The sequence below is a fragment of the Drosophila willistoni genome (genome assembly GCF_018902025.1).
Source record: "Drosophila willistoni isolate 14030-0811.24 chromosome XR unlocalized genomic scaffold, UCI_dwil_1.1 Seg144, whole genome shotgun sequence".
Classification (NCBI taxonomy): domain Eukaryota; kingdom Metazoa; phylum Arthropoda; class Insecta; order Diptera; family Drosophilidae; genus Drosophila; species Drosophila willistoni.
The window spans coordinates 3795944-3816398 of NW_025814057.1; the positions used below are offsets into that span (position 1 = coordinate 3795944).

The 20455-nt window shown below is 40.6% G+C and overlaps 1 protein-coding gene across 1 annotated transcript in view; it reads right to left on the reverse strand.

Moving 5' to 3' along the window:
* LOC6639117 (fibroblast growth factor receptor-like 1) overlaps positions 1-20455 on the reverse strand; it is a 109364-nt gene that overhangs the window by 22433 nt on the left and 66476 nt on the right. Inside the window, exons 3-6 of the mRNA XM_002062238.4 lie at positions 13145-13392; positions 8968-9178; positions 8241-8368; positions 3378-3546 (exon numbers count right to left, since the gene is read on the reverse strand). Coding sequence (XP_002062274.3) covers positions 3378-3546; positions 8241-8368; positions 8968-9178; positions 13145-13392 — 756 coding nt within the window. The remainder of the gene's footprint in view (positions 1-3377; positions 3547-8240; positions 8369-8967; positions 9179-13144; positions 13393-20455) is intronic.

The following is a 20455-nucleotide window of genomic DNA, read 5'->3' on the forward strand; positions in this document are numbered from 1 at the left end:
CTGTGACAAAATACAAAGCTAATCCCCAACACACAACGTTGTCGAGCTTGGAGAGTGGAATAAATTCGCCATCCTGCAAAAGTTGGCTAAAGGATTTGTGTGTTTGTAAGTGTGTGTGTGTGTGTGTGTGTGTACGCTTGCAGGACATCCCAGTGACTTCGATACGTGCAACGAACCGTACGACTATCCGTTCAGCGACTTCACTCTCCTTGGCCCAGAGTCGACACCGTCAAAGCAGGTCAAGGCTTTAACTTCTCACACTTTTCCGTGAGCTGCTTTCAGTCGTTTGCCATTTGATGAGCGTCCGGGAAGCGTTTGCGAGCCTTCATTGCCTCGTATCGCACAGCTGCCCAAAAACCAAATCGAAAGTTGAACTTTTTGTGTTGCAACAACAACAACCACCACAATAACTGGAACGAAGGAGACATTTGTCGTGTCTTTGATTGCCAAAACCTCGTGTACTATTTTGTATTCGTAGCAAGGGCTTTCGTTTGATTTCTCAAGTGTAAACTGCAAAAGGATTTCCAGCTCGCCCTACAAATATCAATATGCCAGTCGAGCAGCATGACTCGGCCCTTCCTTCAGCCCACAATCTACTTAAATAGGTGGAGACATTAATTCAATGGGTCAGGTAGTCAGGTAGTCAGGTAGGTATGTCCACACCCAGACTCACTCACTTACACACACACAAATAGACACAGAGCCAGATGCAAATTTAAGCCAAATTGAAGAGCGACTTAAGCCGCTGGCAAGTGCATCGAAATGAAACCAAAATAGCATCAACAGAAACTGCCAACTCCAGTCCTGGTTAGGCATTCCAGCAATGTGGCCAGCGTCTAATTTTCACAATTGTCCAAAGGCTTGGGCTGGTCTCCAACTGATTGACAGCAAATTTAAGCCCCGAAACACTACGAAACTCACAGTGGTCGAATATGATTAATATAAGTTTCTAAGCAAAAACAAATATAAAATATTTACACACTCCCCCATCATATTTTAATTGCTAACCACAAACTCTTAACTTAAAGGCAAATGGAAAATATATTAAAGAGCTTTCTCTCCTCTTCAGGTGACTGCCAGAGTATGCATATTTCTATTTCTTTGCATAATACTCAAACGAACAGGGCAAAAAGGCCATGCTGGTTCTGGCCATTCAAGTTGTCTGTCTCTGTTGGGTCTCTAACAAACAGCATTGCTATGCCACATGCATATGAAAGGAACAAGGTGAGTGGGTGGGCCGGACTGAAACTGGCCAACCCAAGTCGGTCCTGTCGATCAGAACCAAATGCTGGAACTGCATTTTGTTTGCCTGTCACAACTTGCGGGATGCCGTTGCCATGGTCGTTTCGTATTTGGGGTCTCATTAAAGCACTAAATTCTTGCTGCGAACCAAATACCTTGACACATTGACTAAAAGCCGCTTAAATGGTAGGGCAAATTAAATGTAAGCTAGACTTAGTACTAGATTAACTACAAACTCTCTCAATGAATGCCCTTTTGAAATGAAGTTCTAAATGTCGCTTTGAGAACATCAAAGACGAACAGAAGAAGGGGCAACTGGCATTGCTTCGAAAGGAAATGGATTTTAGGAATATTTTTAGCTTACTATCATTAATATTTTCATAGGAGGAATCAAACTTGAAGGTTTCCCAATTAGGTCATATATGTATTTATCTGTATGTTATCTTTATAATATTCACCAAAGGACACATTTGACAAAACAATATCTTCTATATCCCTAAAACTAATGGTCCTATTGTCCTTTGTCCTTATTCATTCTGCATTGTGTATTGTAGGTTGTAAGCGCGTGTTGTCCTTTAGCTCGTTTGCATGTCGCTTCATTATTTTGTTTGTTCATTCCCTTTCTTCAGGTCAGAGGAAGCAGCACCTGCATCGCGTCTCCCCCTGCATTCGTATTCATTCCCTTATCCCTTTCCTTTGGCTATTTTCTATTTCTATGCAGTCATGCATAATGGCTGGCAAACGTTTACAATGGCAACAGCATGGATTTCCGCACGTTGCCATTTGCGGTCCATTTGCGGTGGAGGCGAATAGGCGGATAGTTGGCGATGGGTTAGACCCGTTAGCATGATTGAAAAACGTGCCCATGCCAGCTGGAATCCCGAACCAGATTTATCCTACGCCATCTCCATGTCGCCTGCTGTTGCTCCATGCAACCAGAGTTTAAATTGCATGCCATTCTGTGTGCTGTCAGTGGCATTGTTGTTGCTGCTGCTGCTGCCCGTCTCTTCCAAATTACGTAATTTATTTTAACTGTGTCAAATCCACGCCGATCGACAACGATTATGCTGGCAAATTGCAACAACAATTCCTTTGCCATTTCTCTACAAAGTCATCATGCCCATTTTCCGCCCACCACCTTTGGGTAGATTCCCACCATTTGGACAATTTGTTAACGTCGCCGGCATCCGTCTTTTGTCTCTCCATTGTTGGGATCTGGGACCAAGGACCAGGCACAAGAGCACACCGAAAAGCGAGAAGCAGAAACAGGATCCAGACTGGAAACGGGACGAAAACTGCTGCCACTCACTTGACTGCAATTAACCGCAGTGTGCTAATTAATTTGCTCATAATTGATGCGATTATGTGTTTCATTTGTGTCCCAAATACACAAAACGAAATGGAACCAACGAAGCAACTGGCGCCAGGGGCGGCATCAAAACTCGTGTGCTTACAAAATGTTGAGGAGCACAGAGGAGTCCTGGTTGTGGTCCTGGTGGAAATCAAGCGAATTGCCTGCCAGCCAGTCGGCCAGTTAGCCTGCCTGTTACACACACACACACACACACACACACACAATTTATTAATACCACCAGTCAATTGTAAAACAGTCACGAGCATCCTGAATGCAAACGGAAACGAGCCAAATTGCAGACGGAAATGGTAACGATTGTGGGTCAAGGCGGTCGGTCAGTGGTTGGTCAATCGAAGTGGATTTTCAACTGTCGATTCCCATTCCCGACTGTCTTCAAAACCCTCTGTCCATTCACTTGGGGATCGGGGAGTTATTGTCACCGATATGTATGGTATGTGCAGGATAGAATTTGTTGCCAGCAGCAAAAACTGAACTGGCATTTGAAGTGTCCCCGCACAGAGTTTTGCAAAAATACCCAGATAACAGAATGGCAGCACCAGAGAAATGGGAGAAAGAGGCTTCTCTTTCTCCTACACTCACCATGCCAACCCGTTGGGCAGTTAATGTAGCGCTTTTACAATTGTAATGTGAGTACAAACGTTATGGGTATGAGTTAAAGCGTCCGTTCATTCGTTCAGTGTGTGCGTGTCTGGGTGTCAGGGTGTTAGGGTGTTGGATGTTGAATGTTTGGGACAAGTTGGTGTTGTTGGCTTGTACTTACCATTTAGGACATGCACACGAACGCTGGCAACATCTGCATTGGAGGGCGCACAGGAATACTTGCCCGAATCGGCCAGATCTGCATTCTGTATAAGCAGAAATGAGGTTGTCACATCGCCCTTTTCGGTAATTACCGACACGCCGCCTCTTGATGAATCATAATTAATGACCTGCAAAATGTAGCAGTAGAGAGAGAGAGAAAGACAGAGAGGGGGAATAAAAATGATCAGCAAACTTGTGAATAAATACAAAATTACGACATTCCAAATGAGACATAGAAAGAGAGAGGGTAAAGAGTGGAAGAAACTTAAATTTTAGCCTAATGACAAATACGAATAAAGCATGTAAGAGGAATTTTGGCTACAACATAAGAAAGAATTTCTTCTTTTAGTTTTTGTTTACTTAACACTAAAATATTGCGTTTTGTTTTCAATATTTTCTACTCAAGGGAAATAAATCTAGATAAAATATTGCGTTTTGTTTTCAATATTTTCTACTCAAATATCAAATCTAGATATGTAAAAATTTAGCTAAAGAAAGTTGTTAGAAATTCTTCTACTAAACATCTACTAAACTTTCAGCAAATTATTCTAATAATTAAAAAGACTAACTAAACTTTCAAAAACTCATTTAAACTCTATTGAAACCAGCAACCAATCAGCTTACTGTAGTAAAACCTATCGAGTGATTGACAATGCGAAATTATTAAGTGGTTTACAAAGAGTTAATAATGACTGTGAGGAATCGAGCCCTAAACGTAAAGGACGAAAAAGGATCGTTACATGATATCCATTTTGAGATAAATTAGTTATTTTTTTCATATTTTTCATATCGATTTTGGCAATTGTAATTGTTTTGTAAACATTTTGAAAAATGTTGTTGGCAAATGAAGTGAATTTAATGTTCAGTGTTTGTTGTTTTACTTTTTGCATCAATCCGTAGTTACATTTCATCACTCTGGGGTGTGTACTGACATGTATCCTTTTAATTTTGTATTTTTGTAACTTTCAAATGCGTGTCTGGGGAGGGGGGAGGGGTCAGGGCACACCCACACGATACGTAGCGATGGCAACCAACAGCTGTGCTTGACTGACATTACAAATCAGCGACATGTCACTACGTCTTGTTTATTTTTCGTTACGAAAATGCGTTTAAAATTGCCATTTTAATTGGAATTTGATGGCTCGACCGGGCTGATTAAAGTTAACTTACATATAACCGATGACATCAAAGGTCGACAGGGATCAAGCGGAGCGGCGGGTGTTCCGGGCTTGATGGTTCCGGGTGGCACTAAGCAAAAAAAATTATGCTAATCAAGTGAATTTCAGTCAGCAGTTGGCCCCATTATGATTATTACTTTCTGCTCATACGGAACGATAGGAAAAATCAGAGAGGCAGCAGCTATCAAAGTCAACTTCATTATCGATTAATATCGCAAGAAGGATGGAAGAGAGACAGCGACGAGATAGCTAGATGATGATGATAGAGATAGAGCATGGGGAAGAGGATAAAGATAGCTGCTTTTAACAGCAGCGAAATGCATATTAAGTCACAGACGGAGCTGACAAAAACAAATACTGGAATAATTTGCCAATACAGAAAGCAGCAGCAAGTTCATGACAGGCAAGAAGGACAGCTAAACGAATCGAAACGAAAATGAGAGATAGAGAGAGTCGGGATAGTGGATGTGGGGAGAGGGGAATGGGTATTAACACATCATGCCACTGACAGCAACTAAAGCAGAGAAGAAACAAAAACAACAACACTTTGCGGAAATGAGACGCTGGCCAACCCTTGGCCCTTTGGCCAACAGATTGGCCCTTGGGCAGATTGCCCTTTGTCGGCTGAGCGCGCATAATTTGCCTTCTAATCTCAACTAATCGACAACATTTGCAATAATATGAAGAATAAGAATGAAAGAAAAAACTTAGCGTTACTGATAATGATGACGATAGCGAAATTTAGATATAAAGAAGTTGAATATTTAAACGAGAACCTCGACAATATGAATACCTGCTAAACTATCAAAAATATACTTTAATTTCGAAAAAGGTTTTATATACTTATAAACTGATCTGTAACGAAAAAAATTAACATATCCAAAGAAAGAAATGATAATAAAATAAACCATTTGTAAGCTGCATTTTATAAACTTGTTGGCAATAAAAGAATAAATATTAAAATAACTGTAAAAGAAACTTAAACTTTATACCCTGTAATCTAGTGTAACCTTCTATTATGGTAAATTTTCCATTTTCGTTTCCTACATAAATCCAGAAGTTTTAAACCAAAATGATTGGCTGGATGTAATATATGAATAAACGATTTCACCATTAGCTGAGATGCAGATGAACCCATCACATCCACTGCCAAATGGTTCCGTGGTATTAAAACAATGACAATGACACAAAACTTTGTCACGAAAACTTTTGCCAAGTGAAAAGTTTGCCTATCATCAAAGCCAGGCCATGCCGGCTGGTTTCTACTCCTGTCTCAACTTTTGTTCCTGCTTCTGTTTCTACTCTTTCGCCTTGTGCCCATTGTTCACACACACACACACACACACACACAGAGTGTCTGATCCACTTTATGCTGACTTCTGTCTGTGGCATCAGCATAAATTTCATATTTGTATTATAATTTGTTCGGCACTAATTTGCTAATGAATGAATATATGGTATACGCTTGGTCCCTCTTGGAACTAAAACTGCTCTTGGTCATTTGATGAATTGAAAGAATGGAGAAAGGGAGAGGAAGGAATATAGAAATCAGAAGACAAAAAACGAAACATAAAAAAAAAAACAACATTTTGCAGTCATGAAGCAAAACTGCATTAAAAATTTACACCATGCCGTTTGCAATTTTCATGACAACTGCAGCTGTTTTTCCACCTCCCCCCGAAATACATACATACATATATATGTGTGTGTGTGTGTGCGACTCCTGCAAAGGATGATGGGGATACATAGGTGCTGGTTGGTGGTTGTGGTGGCTCTGACTGAGCCGAAGGGACACCATTGCCCGTATAACAATGACAAAAAGTAAATAAAATATTTGTGTGAAATGTTTGTCGCTCATTGAAAATGCGCATATATCCGATTTATGTGGCACTTTGAACGCAATAATCGGCCGCATTTTTCTTCGTTTATTTTCCCCGAGAACATAAAAAAGAAAAACCAAAAAAATCACAAATATTTTATCCACTAAAAGTACATAAAAGTCACCAAAAAGTCACGTGTGGGAGGTAGAGACGACGACGAGACGATATTGAAAAACGGAAAGAAAATAAATTGAAATGCCATTTCAATGGGATTGACGTTCATGCGTGGCCCAGGGCTATGATTGGAAAGATGAAAAAAATACTCAGTTAGCTGAGTATAATTGCCTTATACATGCTTCGATTTTGTGAAATCAAGGTAGAATAAACCCATTTGGTTTTTTTTCACCACACACACACACACACACACACACACACAGATACAGCCTGGCGTGTGGATGCAGACATATGCCACATGAACGTCAGGCGGAAATACCTGCCAAGCCACGCGGAGTGGTTGGAGGTGCTAAGGGAAGAAGGCAAAATATGTAACACGTTAACTACAATTAGCGGACGGAAGTGCGAGCAAAAAAGTGTTGAATACTTTTCAACGCTGTGGCCAGCAGCAACAGCAGCCATCGAAAGAAGGACGTTGGAGGTATGGAGGACAAGAAGGTAAGGCAGTAACTCAGCTAGCACTCGAGGCAGTGCATCAACTGAGTTTATCCATCCATTAAACTAATTAACAGCAAATTTGCATGGATCGTAAATAATCCGTGTGCACAGAACAGGACGTCACGGAGCCCTGGAGAAGCAAAGGACGAGGTCATACACATGTGTGTATGTGTGTGTAGCTCATGCACTTACTATGCTGGGCTGCTCATGGCCAGGTGCCCAAATGCACACAATTGCGGCACAGAGCGGCAAGGATTTTAATTAGAAAATTCCAGGAATACATTAAAATGCGCCAAGTGGCAAGCCAAGAACTGAGGAGCAACACTGGCAATGGTTACAACAGTGGCAGTTGGCAGCAGGATTTGTGTGCTGCACTCTTAACACTTTGTCCGGCAAGTTTACCTACGTTTCTGGTCTGTTCTTTTCTGCTTATGGTACATTCGTTTTGTCTTTACTTTTTTCTGTTGGCTATTTTGTTTGGCTTTTGCATTGCAATTAGCGTGCAACTGTTGCGGCAATGTCTCCGAGCAGGCACCCAGTCACGGTGTCCTTTATTTGTATCTTTGTATGTGTGCATCTCGTTTAAGCCCTTTTAATGCTGCGCAATTAGCTTCTAAGTTTATGCTACCTTCTGCTCCTGCTTTTTAAATCGCTTAAAACAACTGAGCTAATTGGCAGCATGCTGTCACTTTGGTCAAACCAAAGATGGCCAAGAGACTTAAGGCTAAGCAGAAGACATGCATCCACCTGATGACCTATCTAAAAAACTTTATCGTCCATTTTTGTTCATTAATTAATTGCCGCATAAGCCAATCAGCTTTGTCCAAGGTTTAAAACTGATTGAACAGGGGGAGAACATTTTCATTGTTGACTTTACACTATTACTACAATCAATTTCGTCTAGAGAAAACTAATATAATATAAACACTTAGAACGGGTGAAAACTAAAGTCAACTTGAACAATTTCTGAACATTAACAAGACACAAATTGAAAAGTAATGATAGGCATATTTTGTACCCTAACATTTACTATTACTAGGACTAAAGAGGTCTCTGCTAGCCAATTCGCTTATTACTACGTGGCGTAAGGAGGGGGAAGGGCGAACAAAAAAAAAAAAAGAAACGGAAAATGTAACAATAAAGTTTAATTACCTCCTCGTGATGATACCAAAAGATGTAGGCCGGCGGTTCGGGGCTGAACTTTACAGTGCAAGTGAGATTTATGGTGCTGCCTTTATCAACATGAAGGTCAGGTCCTCCAAGTATAGTCGCCGTTGGCACTGTCAGCGCGGGCAGGATACGCAGCAATGAGAAATATACCCGAAAAAAACCAGCACGCACACACATACAAATAGAAGAGAAGAGAAAGAGAGAGAATGAATAAGAAGCTGACGCTGTGGAAGGAAGAAGTGCATGAAAAACGTTGTTAAAAAACAAAGACAAAACCGAGAGGTAGAGCAAAAACGTTGGGCCATAGAAGGTACCAAGCTGAAGGCCGGGTTGACACTGTAGAATAATAAACTACGAGATAAAATGGAATTATTGTCGTATAAAAAACCAAGTTCTCGACGTTCCATCGACATCGCCTTTACCGTGCGTGTTGCGCACTCGTTTGCTGTGTGTAATTTATTTGTTCAACAAGGTTTCTTCGTTCATTTTTTTTGCTTGTTTTTGCGCTTGTGCCATCTCAACGGGTGCCCTTTGTTATTTGCGACGACAAATGGTTGATTTTTTATGAAGCCGATGCCGATGCCGATGTCGATGTTGTTGATGCCCATGCCCATTCGCATTCGCCAAGCTGAAAACGAATCCAAAAAACCGTGGGGCGGGGGGAGGAAAGAAAAAGAAAAAAACAGTAACTGTCCCCACTTTTACTTACCGACAACGTTCAGACGGACAAAATAACTGCGCACCGGCTGCGTTGATATCTGACATTCGTACATGCCGGCATCTCGTTTCTGGGCCCATTTTATCTGCAGCGTCCAGTCATCGGTGTCCTGATGATGTGTGGCTTGAAACCGCTGATCGGATGTGTATGTGTATGAGCCGACAGTGAGTATGTGAATGTCACGGTGTCGTATCCAGGATACCTGCAATGACGTCAAGTGAATGCGTTGAGACGAGAAGAGACGACAGAATATACCAAAAAGAAAGAAACAAAAGTCAACAAAATGTTTATTTTTAACAGATGTATGATATAGCAAAAAAAAAAAAAAAGGAAAGAAGCAAATGTGACATTGCGTATGCTCTTTCTCTACAATACACATATATGTATGTATGTTATAAAATTTGTGTGTGTGAAATGGATGGGTAAACTGTGAGACACTTCCATTTGGCAGTGTAATAACACTAAAAAGGCGGAGCCAGCTGAAGTTGAAGCGGGAGCATTAAAAATGCAGCAATTGAAAAACAAATTGCCGACGCAGAGCCATCAAATTCGAATGAAATGCGAGGGCTTACACTGATTAATCAGCATTCTGACTCAGGGCATGCGTGACGTATGAGTAATGTGTCGTGAGAGAGGCAACAGAATGAGGGGGAGAGGAGAGTATGGAAAGCTGCTTGACTTTGACAAGTTTATGGGTCGCAATCCTTGCCGAATCTCAGGGTCCTACCAATTCCCTTCTCAATCCTCTCTCTCTTTCTCTCTCTCTGTCGCACCCCTCAGATCTCCAAATGATTCTTGTTGTTGCTGTCTGTTTGCGCTTTCGAGTTGTTTTTAGCTTTGCTTAATTATCACAAAACTTTTTAAGTAGTTTGCGTTGCACAGAGATAACTTTGTAAGCTGATGATGCTTTTGCTGCTGCTCCTGGTGGCTGCCTGTCTCACTGCCCCACCTTGGGCGCGGTTTGGGTTTTGGTTTGGGTTTGGGTAATATGCAAACTTATTAAGTCAAATGTAAATGCAAAATTATCGCACTTGACAGTCATACAAATACCCAAACACCCACACACACACACTCATTCACACACACACATACGTGGCATGGGGGCAAATGCAAAAATGATGCGTGCGTGCGTTTAATTATACGAAATGTTGTTGCATACTTTCAAGAGTCGACTTCAAAAAACAACAAACCTTAAAAAAAAAGGACTACCGGGTGGTTGGTTTTAGAAAACATTTGTGAACTGCATGTAGACTGCAATGAGTGGGGCCAAAGCGGCGGGGGGTGGGCCAGCTTGAATGGTGAGAAAAACATGTCGGGTGGCTCTTTCAGCAGCAAAACGACAACTCTGCCATTAAACAAACATTTTACGCAACAAATTAAAGCGTAATTAACAAGTGCACGCTGTGTGTGCCTCATGTGGCCATGTAATGGGGCAATCCTCACTCCCAGCCCTTTCCCTCACGCATCTCTCTGTTATATTAGCAGCAACGCCTCTGAAGTACACACACACACACAGGCACACATACCAGCACACACAGACACATGGTTGGCATGCATGCACATTAACAGCGACTCGACTCGACATTCCGCTTCAAGTTGCAAGTCGTGCCCAGTTGGGGGCCTAACTTTAGTTGATTGTGGGCGAGGGTGCGGCAGAGGCAAAGGGTGAGGGTGAGGGTGAGGGTTTTTTTTCGGGTTCGTGCAACTCGGACTGCTGCACTGAGCTGAGCTGCTGCCAAGTGCTGTTGACGCGTGCGGCGAGTGCAATTTCAGCGAAATTGTTTAAATAATTTCTCGCTCAAATGCAATTGAAAGTGTAGAGAGAGAGTATAGCGTATAGTGTATGGGCGTGGCATCATGTGGTGGCATGGGCGCGCCGCATGGTTGTGGGCTCAAAAAGGCGCGCCCACTTGAGGTTGAACAGCTGATGTATCTGTGAATGTGTGTGTGTGCTTGTGTGTATGCTATTGAGTGAGTGTATGTGTGTGGCACTCGTCGCTCTTTTGTTTGGCAAGAAATTAAAAGTTGCGCCTGCCAACAGCATCCTGCACCAGGCACCACCAGCAGGACAGGAAGAGAATCTGCTGCCACTGCTGCCGCTGCTGCTGCTGTTGGCGCATTTGTGTCAAGTACTTGCAAGCGTGTTGAAAGTTTGTTGGTTTTTGGCATTTGGGGCATGCTCCACCATTTTCATTCTACTACTCTACTATTTGTTTGCCTTTGTGTTAATGAGAGGGGGGGGCGAAGCTATGGAGAGGGATGCACCAAGTGTATAACCAAAAGGGACAAAGGAGACGCAAGTTGAAATAGATTCTACTATTCCGTCCCCCCTCTTTTATTCCTATTTCCATTTTCATTTGTTTGTCAGTTTAAAATTCTTGGCCAACACGATCTGGCCATCATTAATCGTTCTTCTTTCTCCGCCCCCGACTCTACGTCACGCTGACTAATTATTCATAAACTTGGCGGCATATTAAATGTAAAAAAGTTGAGTTAAAAAATTGTCACGCCCAAGCGTAGTCACAATTATACATTTCATTTAACACCGAGAGACGGAAAGGAAAGAAAACGAAGATGAAAAACTCTGACGGAAAATGTCTGTCTATGGGAAAATCTTTAATAGTATTTTCCGCTTTTAGCTCAATGCTCCTTTTCTTAATTAAATATGCCAAATTAAAAAATTGTTGCCAAAGCAGTTTACGTTGTGCATATGTAACAACAATTTTCCAACTTCTTCCTTTTGAACAGGATCCAAAGAAAGTAGAGAGGGAGGGCCGAGCAACTCCAAGGAGCAGCAGGTTGCCGTTGGGGGCGCCCTTTGTATTTTGGGCAAGTTCTATTAGAAAAGTAACAGCAAGAGGCCTAAAAGAAACAAGAGTTAGGCAAGAGGGAGTTGGAAAGTTTGGGGCGTGGCAATTAAAGCAGATAAACAAAGGCAAACAGCAAACCAAACCAAATAAAAACAAAACAAAAAAAACGAGAAAAAGGAAAATTGCTAAATTTTTATAAAAAGACAAAACAACTTAATGCCGCTTCGAAAGTTGCTTCGTTTTCGCCCACAAAAAGCAAACAATACACAAACACATACAATAGCAGTCAAAAAGCAACCAAAATGCTGCCCAATTGAGGGTCCTTCTGGGTTGGGAGCTGGGAGGGGAGGGGGACGCGTAGAACTAATTAAAAATTTTGCAGTCATGCCAAGGGAATTACATTTTCAGGCTACGCGACTGCGGACAGGTTGAGAGAAGAAATCAACGACAGAATTACGAAAAGTTAAGACAAATAAAAACCAGAGGGCCGGGGCTAACTTTGACCCCGTCAAAGTTTGTATACCCTTGCAAGTTTTTTGTGTAAAAGGTCTAATGCTTGCGAAAGAACGGCTTAGAAAATAACGAAGTTATTGATCAAAGTCACTGTTCACCACCGATTGTTCCTATGGGAGCTATATGATATAGTCGTCCGATCTTAATCAAATTTGGCACAGTCATTAATAGATGTGCTAAACTGAGAAATATAAATTTTTATGACAATTGCGTCAAAAGTAACGAAGTTATTGACAAAAGTCACTGTTTTCGAAAGATCGTTCCTATGGGAGCTATATGATATAGTCACCCGATCTTGATCAAATTTGGCATAGTCGTTTATATGTGTAATTAACTTACCAATATTAAATTTTACGATAATAGCTCAGAAAATAACGAAGTTATTAAGAAAAGTCACTGTTCGTGACTTTGTCATTTGTATGGGAGCTATATGATGTAGTGATCCGATCCGGCTGAATCCGAGATATACAACGCCTGCAGTATATACAAGCCTACATGCAAAATTTCAGCTCTATAGCTCTTACGGTCTAGGAGGAGTTTGCGTTGATCCAGACGGACGGACGGACGGACGGACGGACGGACGGACGGACGGACGGACGGACGGACGGACGGACATGACTATTTGAACTCGTCTCGTCGTGCTGATCAAGAATATATATACTTTATATGGTCGGAGATGCTTCCTTCTATGCGTTGCACACTTCTGACCAAAATTAATATACCCTTTTTGCAAGGGTATAAAAAGCGAAAAACCAACTTTAAAGACTCGGCAAGTCGTCACGCGCGAGCGGCAAAAACAAAAGTTTTCACAAATTTTTACAGACACGACTTTCTACTCTACTCACCGTTTTGTTGGCCAAATTTCGCACACGGCAACTGAGATAGGCCGATTTGCCCATAAGGGCGGTGACATTGCGCGGCGTTGAGGGATCAAAATAGGGTTCCATCCATTTGGGATGAGTGTAGCCAACGGTGGGTGCGGTGGGCAGCATCATGGCTTGCTGACTTTGTGATCCTGATGCTGTTGTTGTCATCATCTCATCCAACGAATTGTAACCCTCGATGGGTCCTTGCACACCGCCATTTGTCATATCTGCAAAGGGAAAAAAACAAACCAACAAAAATATGAGTTTTAAGTGCGAAAAAGTCAAGAGCTGCAAATAGACACAAAATGTTTCTAATCCTTTGCCAACGATGTGTGTTTGAGTGTGTGTGTGTGTGTGACTGTCGACGGTGTATATTTGTATATGTATGTGACAGCTTTTATCTTTGTGCGGCGCTCCGCAAAAAAAGTATTCAAATCCAAACTGCAGCTGTTGGAAAAATTTGTGTGGCATGCAGCAGCCCAGCAAATTGTTAGACTTGCTGTAGAAAAAACTATCAAAAATAGAAAAGACACAACCGAAACTAAAGGCACACAAAATTTTCATTTAAATTCATTCAAGCCGATATCCTTAGAGGCCATGGCCGATGGCATACGGATCTAGTCTTAAAGTCATCTGCTTTAGAGAATCATATCTATAGAGATCTTTGTCCAACTAACTTTGCTCATTAAAAGTGCATTGTGGTCGAAAAGGTGGGCAAGTGGCCACAACAGTTGATGTGCCTGATGTCCCTTTGCCTTCCTGTGTATGTCAATGGTTGACACTATTAAGCCTTTAGTTTCAATTAGAATTCAACGGTATGAGATCCGAAGCAAAAGGGTTGGGACCAGGCAGCAAATGCATTTAAAAAGCCACAGACAAATGCCACAAAATGAACGCACACAGTTCGCTTTTACACCCACACACTAACGCTGCACAGTGGTTCAAAGATAATAACGACAGAATTGCATAATTGCGAAATATTTTCACATTTGCTAAATAAAAGTTAAAGATAAATGCAGAAAATTCTTCTCTATCTATAAACTTTTCTTAGAATGTTGTGTTTTCTCTACTTTATTATGAGAAAATTTAATTTGAATCTTGCCTTGACTTAAAGCATCATGGACTTTCACAAATACACGCACACACAAATACATGTATATGAATGTCTGAACTATTTACATAGGTAAACGATAAATGGTAAATTCTTATAATAATTTCAAAATGCAACTGCAAAAGAAATAAAAATAATTAAAAAATGTAGCATAAAGCAATTAAATTAAGTTAAGTTGTCTGCAAATCTAATGTGTATATAAATAAACATTCTCTAGCATTTATGGTCTACAGTTAAAGTTTATATACTCGTATTTATTTTTTAAGACAAATCTGGGATAAATATACATACATGTACACAGATGAATGTATGCATGTATGTATGTATATTTATATGTATTCATGTGCGTTTGTTTGTCGCCATTTGATGCCACTGTTCTGACCATAAAACTGCAATGGGATGTTAGAATTGGAACTACTGAAATGGGGCCTGCTGCTGCTTTTGCTTATGCTCTTGCTCTTGGCTCCTGGCCTGGTAAAGCAACCTTCAAGCGAGTGAAGTGTTTGCGGTTGGCAAGTACAAGTGCACATATCCCCTCCCCGACCCCTCCCCGACCGTCACCCTTGCACCTCACTCCAACCGCTTTTTCTCTTTCTCTCTCACCACTTTTCTCATCATCAGCATATACACACACATACACATACGCATAGCGGAATTGTGTCACTGCTCGCACATACACATACTTAGACTTGCAACCGCAAGCTCCTCTCCTCTACCCTTCTCCGCCACCAACCCCCTTTTTGGCCTTCTCTCTTACTTTCACTCTGCTGTCATCCCTGGGTCGAGCTCATGGTTATGCAAAATATTTGCACTCAAATCATATTTCAAGGATTAAAACTTGCATTCATTTGAAAACTGTTTTTCCACATGCACACCCATACCCATATAAGCAATCCCTTCTCCTGCTCCTGCTCCTGCTCCTCCTGCTTCTTCAGTCCCATTACCTGCCCCTGTTCCCTTTCCAAACGCGTTCCAAATCATAGACGCCCACAACTTCGGCTTCATTAAACAAAAGGTTCTCTTTAACGCGCATTTGCATGCATGAATTGGGCGCGTTGTGGGTAAAATGGAGGCGGATAGAGGCGTGGCCCAACATTTAAACATTCTTCTACTTAAGCTCAATATGCTCAATGTCTCTTTTCTGTGGTTAGATTTTCTTGGAGATTTTGAGAAATTGAAGAAAATTTAAACAAATCATTTTTTACAATTGGCAATTGATCTGCCCATAAAAGTAGGCAACACAAGATTACCATGATTTTCAATGGTTTTCTATACGATTTCTTTCAATTTGAAAACTCAATCGACTTCATTTCATAGCCATAGGAAAAGCTGCATGTGGTGTTTCTTTGTGTGCTAGTGTTTGCTTAATCATTACGTAGGCAGACATTAGACTCAACCTTTTATTCCCCTCCCTTTGCCCGCCCTCATTCTTCCACACAATGACTTTGCATATTTGCGCTTAATTTTCGACAACGTTGACGAGGCCCGCGCAGCAATTAAGAAAACTTTTGCAATTTTCACGCTTTTGTTTAGCCATTTTTTTCTCACTCTCTCTCTCTGTCGTGCCTTCTCTCTGTCTATACCCTTTGCTGGTGCCGCTGTCGGCTGATGAAATGATGCGTAATATGCAACATATTGAAGCCTAGGCCCAATGAATTTTACCGTGTGTTTCGCGTCAGCTCGCCCCGTCCCTCACTTACCCACCCTCCCCCTTACAACGATATGAACATCATTTGCCCCTTTTCTAATTGCGTGGTGTTTGAGTAACGCACTTAATTGTATTTTATGGCATTGAATTTCATAGTAAATATCGTTACGAGTGGTGTTCAGTAATTAAAAACCAACATGGCATGAATTGAGCCGCCTCTGGGCAAGCAAGATGAAGTTTCATCTTCAACAACGTCTTTGACGTCGTCGTCGTCGTCGTCGACGTCGTCTTATACGGACTGCCACTCATTTAAGATGACGTGGCGGCTGCTGATGCTGCTATGACCTCTTCTTTTCTTTTTGGTGAATGTGAATAATGATTGCCCTCTGACATTGTCTAAACGATTTAATGCGTGAAATCGTGAGTTGGCTAGAAATCAAATGAACATTGAAATCCCACCTAACTGGGCCTTATACTCGCTGACAGCTTCAACATGAATACGTGTGTGTGTGTATGTGTGTATGAGGAGAGTGAGGGCGGCAACCACTCAACCACTCAGTCAGTCACTCATTTATTTATGGTGCAATGCGAGGCTTTTGTCCTGAAAACCCGCTTGTGATTGTGATTCTGGTTCTGGTTCTGGTCCTCGCTACTGGCTGCGGCTGGGGCGTCTTAATTAAGCTTAAATGATGCTGCAAAATTTATTTCATTTCGCACTCGAGGCTCACAATTGAAGGCAGCAGATGAAGCATCTTCTATACGCACGCCATGCATATAAATTATCCACGCAAATTACATGGCACAGCGAAAATTGAAATTGTGGTGGGCCCAACGCCTTCTCATCTACATCTCACATTCCCACACACTCGCACACACATAGGCATACACGTGTAATGTAAATGGGCGTGGCTGTCCTTTTTTTCTCTTTCTCTCTCTCTCTCTCTCTCTTTCTATCTCTCTGCTGTCTCTTGTCAGTCATAAGGTTTTGTGTGTGTGTCATTTCTTTTGCTTCACACATAATTATTTTTAATGCTGTTCATTAATTAGCGTCAATCGGTAGCAACTTAATTGTTCGCATGATTACGCCAGAACAATAAGGAAATAAAAACCAGTCTTACAGCGTGTAATAAATGTTTGTGTGTATATGTGGAAATGTTACCTTTTAACCTCAATGTTTGATTAAGAAACTAAAGAGCTATTCTCATCTGCTCCAGAAAACTTACAACAAGTTTTAAACTATTTCATTTCATATTCATAAAAACATAAATGAAAATTAAATTGCAAAGTTTTTATTGAAGCTAGCTAAAATTTCTGTTGACTTCATAGTATTGCATTGTGTTTTACAAACATACATATTCCATGCACTTGCACACAAGGAATTTATATTAAAAAAAAAAACTTCTAAAACAATTAGCTTTGCATCACCTCACAGCAAAAATTGCAAACTCTTTGGAGCTTCTCTGTAAGTTCTGTGGCTCTTGCATGCTTCATTTCACATGGATATATTGCCGGCAAGTGAAATATTTTTGACAAATTTCATAATTTTCAACCTTTTTTGGTTTATTTTTTTTTGTATTAGATGGGCAATTTAAAAGCTCACTCGTCTGCCCTTTGTCTTTGTTGTATTCAACCTTTGATTGACAACATTTTTGTGCAAGGCTTTTGTTTCTGCTATGGCGGCTGCTGCTGTCGTTGTTGTTTGCCTTTGCATAACCACTTCGTCTGACAAAACATGCGATACGACACAACACAATGACAACAAAAACAACAAGCAGAACAGGCAGCAGGCAAAGGTCAACAAACAACCGACCATGGACGTCCCAACTGCGGGGGGAGAATGCATTGCCGATTTGAAATTAATAAAAGAAGAAATTGGCATAAGATTTTGATATTTAAAGAGTAAATGAACATAAAAAATAAATTTACATTTACATGAAATAGAAAAAACAATATTGACAACTCGTGCAATAGTTTTAACTGTCTTTTAATTATTTTATTTTTTTAGTCCTTGCATAGACGTGCATTTTAATTTCTTAGACATTGACTACGCCCATGGCTAGATATGAGCACGATGAGGATAATTCTTGTTATGAAATATTCGTAAAATTTCATACAAAGTACAAGCAAATGGCATGTGAGTGAGTGAGCTGAACTGAGTAGAGTTGAGTTGAGTTTAGTTTACTTGGATGGATAGAATATATGTGTGTGAGTGAGTGTAGGAGTGTGTGTGTGTGTGTGTGTGTGACTATATGGCGAATTGAAAGCCAAAAAGCATAAAGTGAAGTTTATACAAGAAGTTGGCTGCCTGACTGGCCCACTCTGGTGGCTATGGTGGCTCTGCTTCTGGCATGGCTTATCACCTCTGGCCTGGGTTGAAGCTCATAATGAAGCATTGTTTGCAGCACAAAGTTTTTGGCCAAAATGAAAACAACAAAGCAGCTAACAGCAGCAACATCAACATCAACATCAACAGCAACAACAACAACAGCAACAACAAAAACAACAACATTAATAATACTAACAATGCCTTCAACAAAAAGACCAAGAGACCGAGAGAATTTACACGCGTGTGTATGTGTGTGTGTTTGTCAACCAAGGAGGCAACAAGAAAAAGCCCTGGCTAAAAAGTGAAGCAGGAGCAAGGAATTTGTATGAGGCAAGGGGTTTTGAGGGGGAAGGCAACAAGATATTAAAATAATATTTACCAGGACAAAAGTGGTGCGCATAAATGCATGTTTTCAGCCTACTTGATAACTAAAACACAATCTCATCCATATAATAAGAAGCATTTTGCATTTGAATTTATATCCGTTTCCTTTCCTGTCCCCTACATCCAGTTGAGTCCCAGTCTCAGTCCCAGTCTTCTTCCATCTACTATTATTATGCCTGTCTGTGCAATTTGCCTGCACAGTTCTTGATTAGAGCTGACCCTCGTTTGTTATTGTTTGCCACACTGTTTCGACATTGTCGTTGTCGTCTTCATTTTATTAATGATCATCATAGATTTTCCAATCAGAATGTGTAATGCCTTTTTGGTCCTAATGGGGGTCCCTTTTCTCTACTGTATGTGTGAGTGTGTGTGTGTGTGTGAGAGAGAGAAATCTATTCAATGGCTTGGAAAAAAGGGTCAACTTTGGCCTTGGCTAGAACACGCAAGTGGATTTCCCTTCGATTGAAGCCCAAAATGTTGTAGAATTTTAATTGCGGGTGTTAATTTTTTTTTTCTTTCATTTTTTTTTTGTCTCTTTTCTTTTTTCTTCGTTTGTTCGTGCACTCAATTTAAATTTATAGTTTTTGGCTCTGATTTGCCCTTTTTTATACCCTGTAGAACTTACCCTGAGGTAAGTTTAAGGTCGAATAGTATCTACCAAAAAGGAATGTAATTACGGGAAGATTAAATAGATGAAATAAAGAGGTTTGAGATACAAATTTAACCCACCTATTTAAGTGTAAATAAAATTAACCAACCAAATAAATTAATATTTGCCAAAAGGATCAAATTTTTCTCTAAAACTGAAAATTTTAAATAGAATCAACAGAAGTAATGGGCATCTTAAAGTCGTTATGCCGATATTAAATATATATTACTTGTGTTTTTATTTTTTTGGGTGAATGGCCATAAATTTGAGGCAACGATTTAAGGCGACAATTTATGTGTATTGCTTGGACTTGGCCTGAAGCAGAGATGAACATCGAAGGGAAATTTTCTTGCCTTTATTGATTGGCCGGCCATTTGGGCAAGCCAGGTGTTATATAGTGTGCGGTCTGGCGCATTATTCATTAAACTTAATCAATCAGCAGCTCAGCTGCTGGATGGAGAAAAAACAACAAAAAAACACCTTGAATTCATCTTATGTGCGGTAAGTGTGTGTGTGTGTGTGTGCGAGTGTTTGTGTGTTTATTTTGTTTTTCTTGTTGCCATCAAAAACCGCAATGTAGACATTTATGGTGCAACTTTTAATTGAAGTTTTGCCAGTGACATGACACAACAATCGGAAACAGACACACGCACACACACAGATGCAAACACATGTATGTACATACATATATGCATATTTACAGTTGGCGGCAAACCGCAAAAGGCAAACTCGATTGCAATTGCTTGTATTGTTTTTACTGCTGCAGCAGCAACAGCAATAAAATATTAAATTCAAATGAAAACACAATAGATTTACCCTGAACTCAGCCCATCGTCCTCTCTTCTCTCCTCTTCCATATCCATGCAAGACATTTACGTTTTTTAATACCCTTGCAGATGGTATAATAAAATTGGTCAGTGTCCGTAGGTCGGTTTATATACAAACTAGTCTCTCAGTTTTTGAGCCAGTTTTATATAAATTCGTCTTTAAGCTATTTGTTGATGTTTGTTGAAATTGGTCCGAACGGAAAAATGGGCCGAATAGAGTATGAAGATTACTACACACGACTTAAGCTAAGAAGCTTATTACCAATCCTGCTAGTGGATTCTCTTTTGTTTAGTTGACATTTGTTTTAATAGTTTATTCGAAAATCTACCTAAATGGAATTCGAG